The sequence below is a fragment of the Babylonia areolata genome, chromosome 20 (genome assembly GCF_041734735.1).
Source record: "Babylonia areolata isolate BAREFJ2019XMU chromosome 20, ASM4173473v1, whole genome shotgun sequence".
Classification (NCBI taxonomy): domain Eukaryota; kingdom Metazoa; phylum Mollusca; class Gastropoda; order Neogastropoda; family Buccinidae; genus Babylonia; species Babylonia areolata.
This window is the reverse complement of record NC_134895.1, coordinates 3,243,777-3,261,276: the sequence shown is the minus strand read 5'-3', so window position 1 is coordinate 3,261,276 and position 17,500 is coordinate 3,243,777. Positions and strand designations below refer to the sequence as shown.

Sequence of the window (17,500 nt, the reverse complement as noted above, 5' to 3'; positions counted from 1 at the left end):
GTGTGTGTACGTATGCGTTGTGTGTTCAATCATATGTGCTTACATTCGCACGAGTGTGTGTGTGCGTGTGTGTATGTGTGAGAGAGAGAGAGAGAGAGAGAGAGAGAGAGAGAGAGAGTGCGCACATTGTGTGTGTGTGAGAGAGAGAGAGAGAGAGAGAGAGAGAGAGAGAGAGCATTACATTTTTTTACATACAAATGCACGACTTGAGAAAACCTCCCCGCTCACCCCACACGCCCCCCCCCATTCCCCCACCCCTTCCCAACCCCCCTCCGATCCCCTGACCCCCTCAACAAGACGACACCAAAGGCTCGTGGTCCTACCCTGTTGACAAGACAGCTCCCGAGATAAACACATTGATCCCAGCATTCATACACGCACTCTTTGAATCGCCCCTGTGCTGCCATTTATTTATCCATGGAACAGCTATGGTTACACCACAGTCCAAGGTGAATAGAGAAGAAGAAGAAAAGTAAGAGGTGAAGTGGGGGTGCGGGGGGTGGGGGTGGGGGTAAATAAAAGAAAAAAGGAGTGGAGAAAGGGGATTCGGGGGACGGAGAGTGAGAGAGAGATGATGATGGGGGAGGGGAGGTAAATAAAACATGAAAATAAAGTAGAAGGGGTGGGCGGGGGTGGGGTGGAAGGTGGGGAAGGGAGGTAAATATGAGAAAAAAAATAGGAGAGAGGGGAGGGGGGATAATGTTTGTGTGTGTATGAGGGGGGTGGGGACAAAAAAAAAAACAAAAAAAAAAACGATCAGAGGAGGGGAGAGAACGTGAGGAAAGGAGGGGTACATAAGAGACAAATAGCAGAGAGGGTAGAGTGGATAATTGTGTGCGTGCGGGGCGGGGGGGAGGGGCGGGGGAGGGTGGGGGGGCAAGGGGAGGTAGGGGTGGGGGGCTAAAGAAAAAAAAGGTAAAGAAAGTGGGGAAAGAAGATAAATAACAGAAAAACAGAAGAGAGGGGAGGGAGGGATAATGTGTGTGTGTGTGTGTGTGTGGTAAAAGAAAAAAGAAGGGGAGGGCCAAAGGTGAAAGGGAGGTGGGCGGTGGGGGGAGGGGAGTGGTGAAAGCTGGCCGGGGTATTGGGTTCAGTTTGTGATCGATAGTACCCCATCGTGTGTGTGTGTGTGGGGGGGTGGTGTGATTGGAAACGCGGTGTGGTGCTGTACTGGTGACGGTGGTGGTGGTAGTGGCTGTGGCTGTGGTGGTTGTGGTGGAGAGCGAAGGGAAGGAGAGAGAGAGTGGAGAAGCAAGAATTGTGGAAGAGATAAGATTTATTTGTGACCAGTTATAGAGCATTGGCCCTGCCCTGTGTGGTTCTACCACAAGGAGGAGGAGAGTGTTATATCTGGTAAATGATTTATTTATTGATTTATTAATTGACATGATTTTTTTCGTAAAAAGAATATTGTTCATTTATCTATTTCAATTACGTTGGTGACTTGGGTTTTGCTTGTGGGCGAATTGTGGTATCCAACAGGTTTTTGGAGTCACCGTCTTGGTCAGTTATGTTTTTATTTCTGTGCATTTCAGTCGGAGGAGATGGTTGTTTGTAAGTTTGTTTGTTTGTGTTTATATTTGATACTTGATTGGGAAAGGTTATAGAATAGAAAAATAAATGGTGAAAAGATTAGGAACTATAGTACACACGGATTTTTATGTGATATCTTTGTTGGTTGTGCAGTTTAGGGGTAAATACTCATCTGTAATTTTTGAATTTTGAAATGTGGTTATCTGTATTTCTTTTTATCACAACAGATTTCTCTGTGTGAAATTCGGGCTGCTCTCCCCAGGGAGAGCGCATTGCTATACTACAGCGCCACCCATTTTCTTGTATTTTTTCCTGCGTGCAGTTTTGTTTTTTTTTCCCAGGCGGACGCGTTACCTCAAGGCCACCACTCCACTATATTATTGTCATTGATTTATGTTGAATGATGCGATTGATTTGATTCTGATTACTGAAAGTCAATATTTTCTTTCAGAATTTAAGTAATTGTGTGTGTGTGTGTGTGTGCAGTGTGTTACTGTTAGTGTGCACTGTGCTTGTTTGTGTGTGTGTATAATTTGTTTTGTGTGTGTGTATGTGTGTGTGTGCTTTTGTTTACATGTGTGTGTGTTTGTGTGTATGTTTGTGTTTATGAATATGCGTGATGTGTGTGTCTGCGTGTGTGTGTTTGAGTGTGTGTGTGTGTGTGTGTGTGTGTGTGTGTGTGTGTGTGTGTGTGGTAAATAGCCATGAAATCAATTTGAACACATATTATACACACACATACACATTTACCACCACCACCCTCCCCCCCCTTCCTCCCCCCCTCCCCCCTCCACACACACATTTACCACACACACACACACACACACACACTGACGACTTGATCATGCCATGTATGTGTGTGCAGAAGGTGGGCTGCCCGGCAAACACACACACACACACACACACACACACACACACACACACACATACACACTGACGTCATCACCCCACCACATGTGTGCAGAGGGTGGGAGACAACCCCCAGCCCTACAAGTCACGCTTCACACTGGTGGAGCTGCCTGGCCTGGAGAAGCTGTCAGCAGACCCCAGTGAGGTGCAGCTGAGGGAGGGACCCAAGCTGAGCCAGGCCCTGGTCGCCCTCAACCAGGTCACCTCCACCCTGTCCTCACACCCCTTCCCTGACCGCGTTGTCCACTACAGGTGAGCGTTAGGCAGGGGGCATGCATGTGTTGGGTTTCCACTACAGGTGAGGGTTAGACGGGGGGCGTGCATGTGTTGGGTTTCCACTACAGGTGAGGATTAGATGGGGGGCATGCATGTGTTGGGTTTCCACTACAGGTGAGGGTTATGCAGGGGCATGCATGTGTTGGGTTTCCACTACAGGTGAGGGTTAGGTGGGGGGCGTGCATGTGTTGGGTTTCTGCTACAGGTGAGGGTTAGACGGGGGGGCGTGCATGCGTTGGGTTTCCACTACAGGTGAGGATTAGATGGGGGGCATGCATGTGTTGGGTTTCCACTACAGGTGAGGGTTAGGTGGGGGGCGTGCATGTGTTGGGTTTCCACTACAGGTGAGGTGAGGGGATGGGAGGAGAGGGTGGAGGGGCAGCATGCATGCATGCATTGGGTTACGCTGCTGGTCAGGCATCTGCTTTAGCAGATTTGGTGTCGTAGCATACATGGATTATTTTCTGAATACTGTGTGACATGTCCTTGAGATACTGAAGTGACATGGAACATGATGATGATGACAGCCAAAAGAGGAGAGAAAAAATGTGATGATGATGATGTTCATAGTGAAGATGATAGAAGGAGTTGAAAGAGAAAGGTGGGAGAATGGTCATCTGCCACTACAGTGTCCTGAGCATATCATATCGTTGCAGACCTATATTAGGCTTCTCAGCCTTTAGTTTGGTCTTAGTACTCTGAAACTTATTATCCCAAAAGTCCAAACACTTTTTCTTTTTTTCTTTTTCCCTATTTGGGTTCATCTGGGTTCATTTCCTGGTCTCGTCCTCTCTCTCACGTTTGACTAGAAAATCAAACTGAGATTCAAGTCTGAGAAGATTAACCAAGATCTGATGTGCAGCATGCGCTTGGCGCACTGAAAAAGAACCCATGACAACAAAAGTGTTTGGCAGAATTCTGCAGAATAAACCCACTCTGATAGGTACACAAATAAAATGCATGTTCTCAGGTATACAAATATAATGCATGCTCTGACTAAGCGTGTTGTGTTACGCTGCTGGTCAGGCATCTGCTTTAGCAGATGTGGTGTAGCATATATGGATTTGTCCAAAGCCTGTGTAAGACGTCTTCCTTGAGAAACTGAACTGAACTGAAGTGGAACATGATGATCACACACACACACACACACACACACACACACACACACAGAGTGATGCTCTCGACAGCAAAAGTAGGACTACAAAACAAACTAGACCAGCTACATGAATATTGTGTGCAATGGGGGCTCAAAATCAACAGTGACAAAACAAAAGTCATAATTTTCACAAACAATGACCCCAGAATACCTGTGCTCTTTTCATGTGGCGATGACTGCATTGAAACGGCGGATAGATACAAATACAGAAGATGAAATTTAATCTGTTCAGTTCAGTCTGCGTTTTCTTTTTAGTGACTCCAAACTACTTACTGTACATACAGACTGACGCTGGCCATATGACTCCCTGTTTCCACAGTGACTCCAGACCATGTCACCACCGTACCGTACACACAGACTGATAGTTACTGGGTGATTGTGCGTTTCCATAGCGACCCTAAACCATGTTACCACCAAAGCATACACACAGACTGATGATAGTTGCCGTGTGATTGTGCGTTTCTGTAGCGATTCCAAGCTGACCCAGTTGCTGCAGGAGGAGCTGGGTGGGAACTTCAAGACTCGCGCCCTCATCTGCTTGAAGCCCAAGACCGACGCAGACGTGTCCAACGCTGTGCTCAAGTTCTGCACCAACCTCTCCCACATCCGCAACTTCCCCATCGTCAACGACGGACTGGCCCAGGTGGGTGGGGTGCGTGCGTGGGGGGCGTGGCAGTTGGGGGGTCGGGGGGGAGAGATGGGTGAAGGATGGGGTATGTGTGTGTTTGTCAGGGGGGAGGATGGGTGAAGGATGGGGGTATGTGTGTGTTTGTCAGGGGGGAGAGATGGGTGAAGGATGGGGGTATGTGTGTGTTTGTCAGGGGGGAGGATGGGGATGGAGGTGTGGGGTTGTGTGTGTGTGTGAGGGTGGGGTTTGGGGGGGTTGTGGTGTTGTGTGTGTATGGTGTGGGTATGTTCTGTGTGTGTGTGTATGCATGTGTGTGTGTGTGTGTGTGTGTGTGTAGTAACAAGTTGCCTACTAATCCCCAATGTATATGTATCCATGTTACAGGGCATGGAGCCAAAATCAAGGAGTTGAAATATCGAGCTGAAAAACGACAACAAAACATATCAGTATAAATCGCAGTAACAAGGTTCACCTACTAACCTCCGTGTCTGTGTATCCATGATTCATCCTGTGTGTATCCATGTTACAGGGCCTGATGCAGAAAGGAGCCAAAATCTTGGAGCTGAAACAGTGAGCTTATATTAAAAAGAAACAAACAAAAAAAACCCTGTGTTTTTCATATAAGCAGAACAAAAAGTCACCTACTAACCCCCAGTCTGTGTATCCATGGTTCAGTCCTGTTTGTATCCATGTTGCAGGGCCTGCTGATGCAGAAAGGCACCAGGATCTTGGAGCTGAAACAGCAATCTATAAGAAGAAAAAAAGCAAGCAACAATAACTGTATCGTTCACATCAGCAGTAACAAAAAGTTCAACCTTTGTGTGTGTGTACATGTTACAGGGCCTCCTGACACAAAAAGGCGCCAGGACCTTGAAGCTGAAGCATGAGCTGTTAAAAAAAGCATGTTTTGGTCATTTGTCAGCAGTAACAAAAAGTTCAACCTGTATGTATCCATGTTACAGGGCCTCCTGATGCAAGAAAGGTGCCAGGATATTGGAGCTGAAACAGCGAGCTATAAATTTTTTTATTTTTTAAATAAAAAAAAAAATCTGTATCGTTCACGTCAGCTGTAACAAAACTTTTAACCAGTGGGTATCCATGTTACAGGGCCTCCTGACGCAGAAAGGCGCCAGGATATTGGAGCTGAAACAGTGAGCTATTTGTAAAAAAAAACACAAAAAAAACTGTATTGTTCATATCAGCAGTAACAAAAAGTTCAACCTGTGTGTGTGTATCCATGTTACAGGGCCTCCTGACGCAGAAAGGTGCCAGGATCTTGGAGCTAAAGCAGCAAGCGGGAACAGGACCTGTCCACATGACCTCCACAGCCCCCGTCTACTCTGACGCAGCCGAGGAGGCTCGGCGCCTGCAGACTGAAAATGTGAGTTGTGCCGTGTGTCTGAGAAAATATTAATGTGAGTTGTGCCGTGTGTGTGCCAGGGAAAATGTAAGTTGTGCTGAGTGTGTGTGTTAGGGAATATGTGAGTTGTGCAGTGTGTTAGGTGAAATGTGAATTGTGCTGTGTGTCAGGGAAATCTGAGTTTTGCTCTGTGTGTGTGTCATGTAAAGTGTGAGCTGTGCTCTGTGTGTCAGAGGAAATGTGAGTTGTGCTGTGTGTCAGAGGAAATTATTGTGCTGTATGTGTGTCAGGAGAAAAATGTGTTGTGCTGTGTGTGTCATGTAAAGTGTGAATTGTGCTGTGTGTCATGAAAAATGTGAGTTGTTCTCTGTGTGTCAGGGAAAATGTGAGTTGTGCCATGTGTGTGTGTCAGGGAAAATATGAGTTGTGCTGTCTGTGTGTGTGTGAGGGAATATGTGATTTATGCTGTGTGTTGAGAGATATGTGAGTTGTGCTGTGTGTCAGGGAAATTATGAGTTTTGCTCTGTGTGTCAGGTGAAATGTGAGTCGTGCTGTGTGTCATGTAAAATGTGAGTTGTGCTTTGTGTGTCAGGGGATATATAAGTTGTTTGAAATGTGTGTCATGTAAAATGTGATTTGTGCTGCGTGTCAGAGGAAATGTAAATTGCACTGTGTGTCAGGGAGAATGTGATTTGTGCTGTATCAGGAGAAATGTGAGTTGTGTGTGTGTGTGAGGAGAAATGTGAGTTATGCCTTGTGTGTCATGTAAAATGTGTGTTGTGGTTTGTGTGTGAGGGGAAATGTGAGTTATGCCATATGTTCGTAAAGGGAAATGCGAGTTGTGCTGTGTTTGTGTCAGGGGAAATGCGAGTTGTGCTGTGTTTGTGTCAGGGGAAATGTAAGTTGTGCTGTGTTTGTGTCAGAGAAAATGAGTTGTGCTGTGTTTGTGTCAGGGGAAATGTGAGTGGTGCTGTGTGTCAGGGGAAATGTGAGTTGTGCTGTGTTTGTGTCGGGGGAAATGTGAGTTGTGCTGTGTTTGTGTCAGGGGAAATGCGAGTTGTGCTGTGTTTGTGTCGGGGGAAATGTGAGTTGTGCAGGGTTTGTGTCAGGGGAAATGCGAGTTGTGCTGTATGTGTGTCAGGGGAAATGTGAGTTGTGCTGTGTTTGTGTCAGGGGAAATGTGAGTTGTGCAGGGTTTGTGTCAGGGGAAAATGTGAGTTGTGCTGTGTTTGTGTCGGGGGAAATGTGAGTTGTGCTGTGTTTGTGTCAGGGGAAAAGTGAGTTGTGCTGTGTTTGTGTCAGGGGAAAATGTGAGTTGTGCTGTGTTTGTGTCGGGGGAAATGTGAGTTGTGCTGTGTTTGTGTTGGGGGAAATGTGAGTTGTGCTGTGTTTGTGTCAGAGAAAATGCGAGTTGTGCTGTGTTTGTGTTAGGGGAAATGCGAGTGGTGCTGTGTGTCATGAGATATTTGAGTTATGCAGTGTGTGTCAGGGAATATGTGAGTTGTGTTCAGACGCAGAAGTTACAGATTGAATTAGGGATGCAACATTGCATGCCTTATGGATAGCGAATCAGGAGAGAGTGTAACAAGTTAGTCATTGGAGATGAATTTAATTCTATTGTGGAATGTCCAGAGTATGCTGAATTACGTTAGATAATATTTCCTGAAAAAACATATTGCTCCAAAATCTGTTTTCTGTTTCTGCAATTTACTGAATGGTAGTAAAAAAAAAAAAATTTAAAAAAATGTGCAGCTGAAATTAATCAATTTTATAAAATTGGGAAATGTTTATTTTTGTTTGACACAACTGTTTTGTGACTTTGCTATTTGCAAGTGTTCAGGAGCTGGGTGTGTTGTTTGCAAAATGGTGTCACAATCCTTCATGCTACAGTAGGTGTGTACAGTTTGTTAAAATTGATAAAAACTTGAAACTGTTGAACAATAGTGATTCATGATTAGTTGTGTGATTCCATAGAAAGTATGGCAAAGTATACGTGTGAATGATATGACATTTTACTTTAAACATACTATTGACTGGCACATTTTTGTGCATAATGTACATGTTTGATTACAGCAGGATGTTTTATGCATTTGGCTGTGATTGTTGCATGAGTGTGGCTGTGAATGTTGTATGTGTGATTTACTCTGACTTCAGTTTTTTTTTATGTCCACTGTGATTATTGCATATGTGTGACTGTGAGTATTTATGTGAGATTTACTTTAAGCCAAAATTCAAGCGTTTATTACTTCTGAATATCTTATATGTTTACTGTGATTATTACATTGTGTGGGAATTACTTTAAGTCAGTTATTCATGCTTTTATGTCTTCTGTGTAATATAGTGAATGACTGTGATTTTCATATTATTGTTTATGCGTTTTGCATCACAAGTCAATGTCTCTTTGGAGCACACACACACTCACACACAAACACACACACACACACACATGCACGCACACACACACAGACACACAGAGACGCACAGACACACACAGACACACAGACACACACACACACACACACACACACACACACACACACACACACACACACACACACACACTCACTCACAGTTCTTTCACTCTACCTTAAAATGTAATATTATCTAACTCAAATGTTTTTCTTTGTACATGATAATTGATGTGTGCGTGGAGATCAGGGACGGGTGTGTCAGTTACTCATTCGTTTGTCACTTTGATATTTGCTGGCGGGCATTTTGAGTGAGCCGAAAGAGAATTTTCCGTTTTAAGTTGAAGCGGACAGTAAAACAAGTGAATGTGAATTGAAATGAAGAAGACAGTACAGTACTGTGCGTTGTGTGAACTTGTGTGTGCAGCTGGTGCTGAAGGACCAGAACGAGCGCCTACAGCTGCGCCTGGACCGACTGCAGAACAAGTTTGGGGATGTGGCCAACACCAGGACCGACCTCTCCCAGCAGCTGCTGCTGTCTGAGGAGGAAAAACTCAAGGTTCTCTCTCACATCTTGTTTCTTCTTCTTCTTCTTCTCCTCTTCTTCTTCTTCTTCGTTCGTTGGTTGCAACTCCCACATTCACTTGTATGTACACGGGTAGGATTTTACATGTATGACCGTTTTTTACCCCGCCATGTCAGCAGCCATACTCCGTTTTCAGGGGTGTGCATGCTGGCTATGTTCTTGCTTCCATAACCCAAAGAACGCTAACATGGATTACAGGATTTTTAACATGCGTATTTGATCTTCTGATTGCGTACACTCACAAAGGGGGTTCAGGCAAAAGCATGTCTGCACATATGTTAACCTGGGAGTTTGGAAAAATCTCCACCCTTTACCCACCAGGCGCCATTACTGAGATTCGAACCTGGGACCCTCAGATTGAGAGTCTGACGCTTTAACCAGTCGGCTGTTGCGCCTGTCCCTGTCTTGTTTATCACACGGTGTGGACAGAGATATATCATCATCACTTTAGTGACTGTGGGCAGGTTTTAAAGTCACTTGAAAGGCGGTAGGAAAATTTAACAAGGAGGTGTTTGGTATCATGGTGTAAAATTGTCTGAGAGTAGGTCTTATAGTTTCAAATATTTTTTGTTCAAATTTTACTTTATGACATTTGTACATTCATTAATGATGATAATAAATAGAATGAACACAGTAAAAAGAAAATAACATTGAAACAGTGAATGGTTAATGTTTGAAAGGACAAAGAAAAACAGGACACAGAATCAGTTGTAAACTGTAGGCATGTATCACTATCATCACAACTTGGTCATTGACAGTTCACATACATTCATTGCTCTGATTTGTATCCACAAACAGGCTGTTATATGGAAGTCATCTGGTAATAAAAATCTTTATGAACAAAGTTTTTTTCTATGGTATGTACTCTTTCATTATACACATCTGTTTCAATTATGTGGTTAAAAACTTTCAGAACAGGTACAGTTTTGTTTCACTTGAGTTGGTTCAAGTGTTGCTAAGCCAATGATTTGCTAAGCTAATGATTTGCTAAGCCAGTGATTTGCTAAGCCAGTGATTTGTGAACCAATGATTTGCTAAGCCAATGATCAAATGAAGTAAAAGGTGGGATCAATGGCTGTATTTGTGTCTACAGGTCTGATGATTTTTAGTCTGAGAGCAGTTCTTGTGTGTTTGGAAAAGGTAGTCTTGCTGCAAATTTGTGCATGTTTTGGTTTTATAAGATTAGATGTAGCATTCTGGATCCTTCTGTGCTGTTTGGAGTAGTGGATAATGTTTCTTTTTTCATTATTACTTCTTTCTTTTTTTGTCAGTTGGTAACGGTATGGTTTTCACCACAATGGGAGATGCATCCAAAAATCCAAAGTTAGTAAAATAGGGTATGTCATTTTGACGTTATCTTGCCTGCTGAAAGAGAATAAAATGATGATGTATTGTTGTGTGTGACAAGTGTCACTGTCTGTGTTGTTGATGCCCTGTGTGACAGGTGTCACTGTCAGTGTTGATGCTTTATATGACAGGTGTCACTGTCAGGGTTGATGCTCTGTGTGACAGGTGTCAGTGTTGATGCTCTGTGTGACAGGTGTCACTGTCAGTGTTGATGCTCTGTATGACAGGTGTCAGTGTTGATGCTCTGTATGACAGGTGTCACTGTCAGTGTTGATGCTCTGTATGACAGGTGTCAGTGTTGGTGCTCTGTGTGACAGGTGTCACTGTCAGTGTTGATGCTCTATGTGACAGGTGTCACTGTCAGTGTTGATGCTCTATATGACAGGTGTCAGTGTTGATGCTCTGTATGACAGGTGTCACAGTCAGTGTTGATGCTCTGTGTGACAGGTGTCACTGTCAGTGTTGATGCTCTGTGTGTGTCACAGTCAGTGTTGGTGCTCTGTGTGACAGGTGTCACAGTGTTAATGCTCTGTGTGACAGGTGTCACAGTGTTGATGCTCTGTGTGATAGGTGTCACAGTGTTGATGCTCTGTGTGATAGGTGTCACAGTCAGTGTTGATGCTCTGTGTGATAGGTGTCACAGTCAGTGTTGATGCTCTGTGTGTGTCACAGTCAGTGTTGATGCTCTGTGTGACAGGTGTCACAGTGTTGATGCTGTGTGACAGGTGTCACTGTCAGTGTTGATGCTCTGTGTGACAGGTGTCACAGTCCCTGGTGGACCTACAGATAGAGAACAACAAGATCAGGGAGGAGGCAGAGGCCACCAAGTTTGAACTGACCAACAAGGTAGGTGTTGTGTTACTTTTTGTTGTTGTTCATTATCAGTTGTTGTTTGTTTTAGGATGAAAATGTATGTACTACCATATGTAAGCATGAAGAAATAATGGTTTTGTTTGAGACATACTGCACAGTACAGTGTACCCACACAACACAAAACACACACATGCGTGCACTCACACACACACACACACACAGAATATTACGCACAGGATCAATACACACTAAAATCTGCGTTCGCACACACACGCAAACTCACACAAACACACACACACATTAACACACAAATACACACTATCACACACACGCAACACAGCATATACACCTAAACGGTACACACCCCACACATACCCCAGACCCTTGCATCGTTCAGAATGACCACAGTGGTGATGCTGAATGATACAGGGGTTGGGGTGGGAGAGGTGTGTGTTGTCTTGTGTATATGTTAGTGAGTGTGTGTGTGTGTGTTCCTGAGCATAATCTTGTGCGTGTGTGTGTGTGTGTGATGCTCCGTCAGATCATCCTGCTGGAGAACCAGGCGCTGGAGCTGGAGGCGGAGAAAGACAAGCTGAAGAAGAGCAGCACCTACTCCAAGGACCGCCTCTCCGAGATGGAGAAGGACCGCAAGGACCTGGCCGATGAGTACGTGGTGCTGAAGACCAACTATCTGGCCTTCACCAAGGAGCATGAGAAAGAGGTCAGATGTCTGATAAAAAGTTGCGGGGGAGGGGGTTTTGGGGGTTTTCTTCTTCTCTTCTTCTCTTCTTTGTTCGTGGGCTGCAAGCTGAAGCTCTCACATTCACTCGTATGTGCATGAGTGGGCTTTTACTTTAGTGGAGTGATGGCCTAGAGGTAACGCGTCCGCCTTGGAAGCGAGAGAATCTGAGTGCGCTGGTTCGAATCACGGTTCAGCCGCCGATATTTTCTCCCCCTCGACTAGACCTTGAGTGGTGGTCTGGACGCTAGTCATTCAGATGAGACGATAAACCAAGGTCCCATGTGCAGCATGCATTTAGTGCACATAAAAGAACCCATGGCAACAAAAGGGTTGTTCCTGGCAAAATTCTGTAGAAAAAATCCACTTCGATAGGAAAAACAAATAAAACTACACGCAGGAAAAAATACCAAAAAATGGGTGGCGCTGTAGTGTAGTGTAGCAACGCACTCTCCCTGGGGAGAGCAGCCCGAATTTCACACAGAGAAATCTGATGTGATAAAAAGAAATACAAATACTTGTATGACCGTTTTTACCTTGCCATGAAGGCAGTGACACTCCGTTTTCGGGGTGGGGTTTTTTGTTTTGTTTTGTTTTTTAACACCATTAACTTCATCGTTGTTGTCACCAGGATTTTCACTGTTATCGATATCATCACAGTCATCATGGTTTTCATTATTATGCTTCTCATTATCATCATTATTATCATCATTGTTATCATTATCATCATCACGTCGTCGTTGTTCTCCTCCTCCTTCTCCTCCTCCTCCTCCCCTTTATCATCATTGTGATGGTTGTCATCTTCATCCTCATTGTCATCCCCATCATCATCATCATCATCATCATCATCATCTAATCATTAGCATCACCATCAGCACCAACATTATCATCAGTACCAGCATCATCATCATCATCATCATCATTTACGTCAGACTCTGCTTTCCATGACATTGGCAGTAGTGGTGGTTGTTTTAAAACATATAATGATAATTTGATAGTATTTAAAACTTTAACATGATAACATTTATTATATTGTCATTCTCACTAGAAGAGTAAAAAAAATTTTTTTTTCATATTGTTTATAAAAGTCATGTAATGACAAATCAGTGGAAAAGACTAGTAGTCCCTTTACTATGGCAATGATGGCAATGGTGTTTCACATAGACGACATGATCAGACAAATGCTTTTTAGGAAAGGTCAAGTGAACACACACACACACACACACACACACACACACACACACACACACACACACACACTCACACACACACACACACACACACACACACACACACACACACAAACACACACACACAACTACACACATATACACATACAAACACATTGAACAGATGCACAGACACTAGATGCAGTAATCCACTGCATACCTGTTGTGATTGAATGCATGTATATGTATGTACTACTACTACTACTACTACTACTGCTGCTACTACTACTACTACTACTACTACTACTACTACTACTACTACTACTACTACTACTACTGCTGCTGCTGCTGCTGCTGCTGCTACTACTACTACTACTACTACTACTACTACTACTAATAATAATGATGATGATGATGATGTTGATGATATACTAATAATGATAAAAATGATAATTTGAATAATTTGTAAAGCGTCTTTCCATGTAAAGCATGTTCATTTGCACTGTACAACATAAAAACTTACATTTAAAACGTCCATTTGAATACCAAGATACAAAATGCTGTACATGAATAGCCCTGTTGCAGTCAACAGCCAACAGCCATGTACACATAGAACTGTTTTTTGTAAGTGCCAGATTTCCCTTGTCTAGGAGCTTTGGAGCAACAGTCTGCATTTTTATTATCATTGTTGTCATTATTGCTATCTGTGTTATTGTTGTTATCATTATTTTAGTTAAATTTTTCTTCTCTTTTTTTTTTCTTTTTTTTTTTTTTTTTGTTCCCCTGTCATCTGCACTGTATCAGTGGCATTACTCCCACGCCGCTCATTCAGATTCCCCCATACACGGCCACACCCGGGTTCATCTGTCACACTCCCAACGTCGGCAGTCTGCAGGGAACCATCGATGTTAGGTCACGAGGAGGCCACACACCAGAGGAGACCCTGCACTGCTGCTGAGTCACTTCTGTGGTGTTCAGTGGTGCCTGTTCTAACGCACTTAGGACACCACCTGCTAAGCCCCCTAATAATGGCTTAGTCGTGGAGCCAGACTAAGTGAGCGTCCCTCCCAAAGTGGAGACCGCCGCCACAACCCTCCAACAACAGCCACCCATGAATTTGCCGACACTGAAGACATTGACAGGACTCACCCCAAGCATGGAAGTGGAGGGCTATCGGAACTGAGGTCACCATGAGAGCAGGGCATGAAAGGTCACAGACTTTGGGACATTTTTGTTTATATTCGTAATGATGAAGGAGGAGGAGGATGACGATGATGATGACAATGTTGCTGTGGAGGTCCATTTTGGTTTGGGACTTCGTGACAAGGCTGTACTGTACGCTTCCTTTCATAATGATATCCCGGCATCAACCAGGCCCGAGAGATACAGACCCTTGCAGTGTTGGTCAGGTACTTAGAGCAACACACCCAAAGACGCATCCGTAAAGTGGATGACACTCGACTGTGTGGTCCCAGTCTCCCCATTTTAGCCCATAGCACACTCAACTGGGTAGGAGCTGGCCACGGGCCAAAAAACCCTCCTCAACTGGGATTCGAACCCGCATCCTCCCAACCATCAGTCTGTGACGCTAACCACTTTGCCACGGCGGCTGGTTATTATAATCATATTATTATCATTATTGTTATTATGATTATCATTATTATCAATGTTATTATCATTGAAGCATCCCTGTGCTTTGTGTGCGTGTGTCACCAGCTGACTCGCAACGAGGAGCTGTCGATAGAGTTGCTGAACCTGGTCAACAACAAGGCCGCCCTCATGCGACAGGTGGCCATCCTCACGAACTCTGACCCCCACGAGGTCGGCGACCCCAACGCCGAGATCGACCGTGTGCGGGCCATCGTGGCGAAGAACTCGTCGGGCAGGGTGCAGGTGGGTCAGACAGCTTGTGCCGCTTGTGACGGGGGTAGAGTTGTGGGGCTGAGCTCGTGGGGTGGACCAACCTCAGAAAGAAAAGATCTGAGCACATCGCTCCTCTTTTGCAACATCTCCACTGGCTCCCTATCACACAGAATAAAGTACAAGATCAGCACCCTATGTTATAAATGTATTCACAAAACTGCCTCTTCCTATCTCTGTGGCTGCCTTCACCTGTACACTCCCTCTCGCTCACTACGATTGGCTTCGGATCCACTCTGTTTACGCATACCCAGATTCAAACACTCGACTGTTGGCCGCCGTTCATTCTCTGTCTCTGGACCTTGCGATTGGAATGAACTTCCTCTTTCGCTTCGTCAAGTCTCCACTCTCAGCTCTTTCAAGTCTGGCCTTAAAACCCACCTCTTCCCAAAACAGCCTCCCTTGCCTGCCCTTCCTTGTCTTTAGTTTCTACGGTTTTAGAGTTATGCATGGGTGTGAATGACTGGTGCGAAAGCGCTTTGATTTGTCTCTGCACAAGATTCAGCACTATATAAATACCATTATTATTATTATGATAACATGACTGCAGAATGGATAGGATAGGAAGAAAACCACATTTTTGCTGAGACGCAGGCTTTGGCACACCACCGCCAGACCCAGGAGGAATATGGTGAACAGTTGTGTGCGGTGACCCTGTGTCTCCTCACAGCGTTGAGGGAGAAGAAAAAGTAGTAGCTAAAACACTTCACTATCTATCTGTTTATTTATCTGTCTATCTATCTGTTTATTGATCTGTCAGTCTGTTTATCTATTAGTCTATCTGCCTATCTATCTGTCTGTTGTCTGTTATCTGTCTATCAGTCAATTTAACAAGAACAATTCTTTTTCTTCTTTTTTGGTGATCATACAGGTCATTATGGGCTAGTGGTTGTCAATTGTCAGAAACATTAATTTTCACACAAAAATCCCTGCTAAGTAACCTCCCAGTTTCCAATGTTTGTTTTTTCTTCTCAACTTTTTCCATTTATGCACCATATAATGCAGTGTGCATAATGTATTATTATATAATTTGTTGTGAATCATAATTGTATCTGCGTCGACCTCAGAACCTGAAAGTATGATATTCATAGCAGTGAAAACAAATGAAACCATACCATGAATGAGAATGAACACAGCTCATAAACAGCTCACATTTACACAAACAACACACAAGGGAGACCAGGTACTGGACGGACTCAAGTAGGCAGAGCTGACAAGCAAGCAGATAGTGCTACGTATAAAATGAAGAGTTCCACTCGTGTGGAGGAGGAAGGTGGCAGAATGGTTGAGACGCTCCTCTGCCAGTACAGAGGCTGTGAGGTTCTGGGTTCGAATCCTGCCCTCGCCTTTTGTCCTAAGTTTGACTGGAAAATCAAACTGAGCGTCTAGCCATTTGGAAGAGGCGATAAACCGAGGTCCTGTGTGCAGCACTTGGCACACTGAAAAAGAACCCAAGGCAACGAGAGTGTTGTCCTCTGGCAATATTCTGTAGAATAAATCCACTCGGATCGGTACACGTACAAATATGTATGCATGCACTCAAGGTCTGAACTAAGAATGTTGGGTTATGGTGCTGGTCAGGCATCTTCCAAGCAGATGTGGTGTAGCGTATATATTGTAGATTTGTCCGAACGCAATGACACCTCCTTGAGAAACTGAAATTGAAACTGAAAGCTCCAGTTATGATGAAAGGGCTAAACCTTCAGGTGAAGATGCAAACATGGACGAGACAGTGACTGAACCATCAACGCTTAGCGTCTTGTTTAGCATTTTGATGCATGCTTTATAGTATGCTGTGCCTTACGTATTGTTCAAATGAGAATTAAAAAAGAAATTGGATGATGAACCTTATATTCTGAAATGCCTTGTAGTCAGTAAAATGTGTTAAAATGACAAAGAGAGAATGCTCAGTGGTTTGATTTTGGTGTTGTTTTGTTCGGTTCTTCTTGCCAACAGGAGAGAGATGGTGTGAGTTGTTCTGTTGGTGTTTATTTTGTTGTTGTTGTGTTTGTTGTTTCAGCTTTGATAGTCAGGTGCATGCGTCCATTGGCCCCCACTAAACTCTTTGTTCCTTGTTGTGTGTGTGTGTGTTTGTGTGTGTGTGTGTATGTGTGTGTGTTTTTGTCTGTGTGTGTGTGTGTATTGTGTGTGTGTGTGTGTGTGTATGTGTGTGTGTTTTTGTCTGTGTGTGTGTGTGTATGTGTGCGTGTGTGTGTACGTGTGTGTGTATTGTGTGTGTGTCTGTGTCTGTATGTGTATGTGTGTGTGTGTATGTTTGTCTCTGTGTGAGTTTTTGTGTGTGTGTCTGTGTCTCTGTGTGGGTGTGGTATTTGTGTGTGTGTGTGTGTGTGTGTTGTGTGTGTGTGTGTGTTTGTGCATGGTGTGGCTAAGTGTGTGTGGGGGAGCACCTTTGGGGTTATTTTTTTGTTTGTTGTTGTTGTTGTTTTAGAGTGGAAGGAGATTTCACTATTAATCTGGTCATGATGCACCTTGCTTTTTTTTCTTTTCTTTTTTTTTTACAAATTTTTCAGCCTGTGATGCATGAAGACTTTATCCTTTCCATTGTTTTGGGTACTTATTTATTTTTCTTTAGTTTAATGTATTTCATTTTGTTTCAGTTTATTTCAGTCTTATTTTATTTCATTTTGTTTTACGT

The 17,500-nt window shown here is 43.9% G+C and overlaps 1 protein-coding gene across 1 annotated transcript in view; it reads left to right on the top strand.

The window, feature by feature from the left end:
- LOC143294863 (coiled-coil domain-containing protein 78-like) overlaps window positions 1-17,500 on the top strand; it is a 61,124-nt gene that overhangs the window by 23,318 nt on the left and 20,306 nt on the right. Inside the window, exons 6-12 of the mRNA XM_076606381.1 lie at window positions 2,498-2,694; window positions 4,343-4,517; window positions 5,749-5,883; window positions 8,698-8,829; window positions 10,963-11,049; window positions 11,558-11,737; window positions 14,641-14,817. Coding sequence (XP_076462496.1) covers window positions 2,498-2,694; window positions 4,343-4,517; window positions 5,749-5,883; window positions 8,698-8,829; window positions 10,963-11,049; window positions 11,558-11,737; window positions 14,641-14,817 — 1,083 coding nt within the window. The remainder of the gene's footprint in view (window positions 1-2,497; window positions 2,695-4,342; window positions 4,518-5,748; window positions 5,884-8,697; window positions 8,830-10,962; window positions 11,050-11,557; window positions 11,738-14,640; window positions 14,818-17,500) is intronic.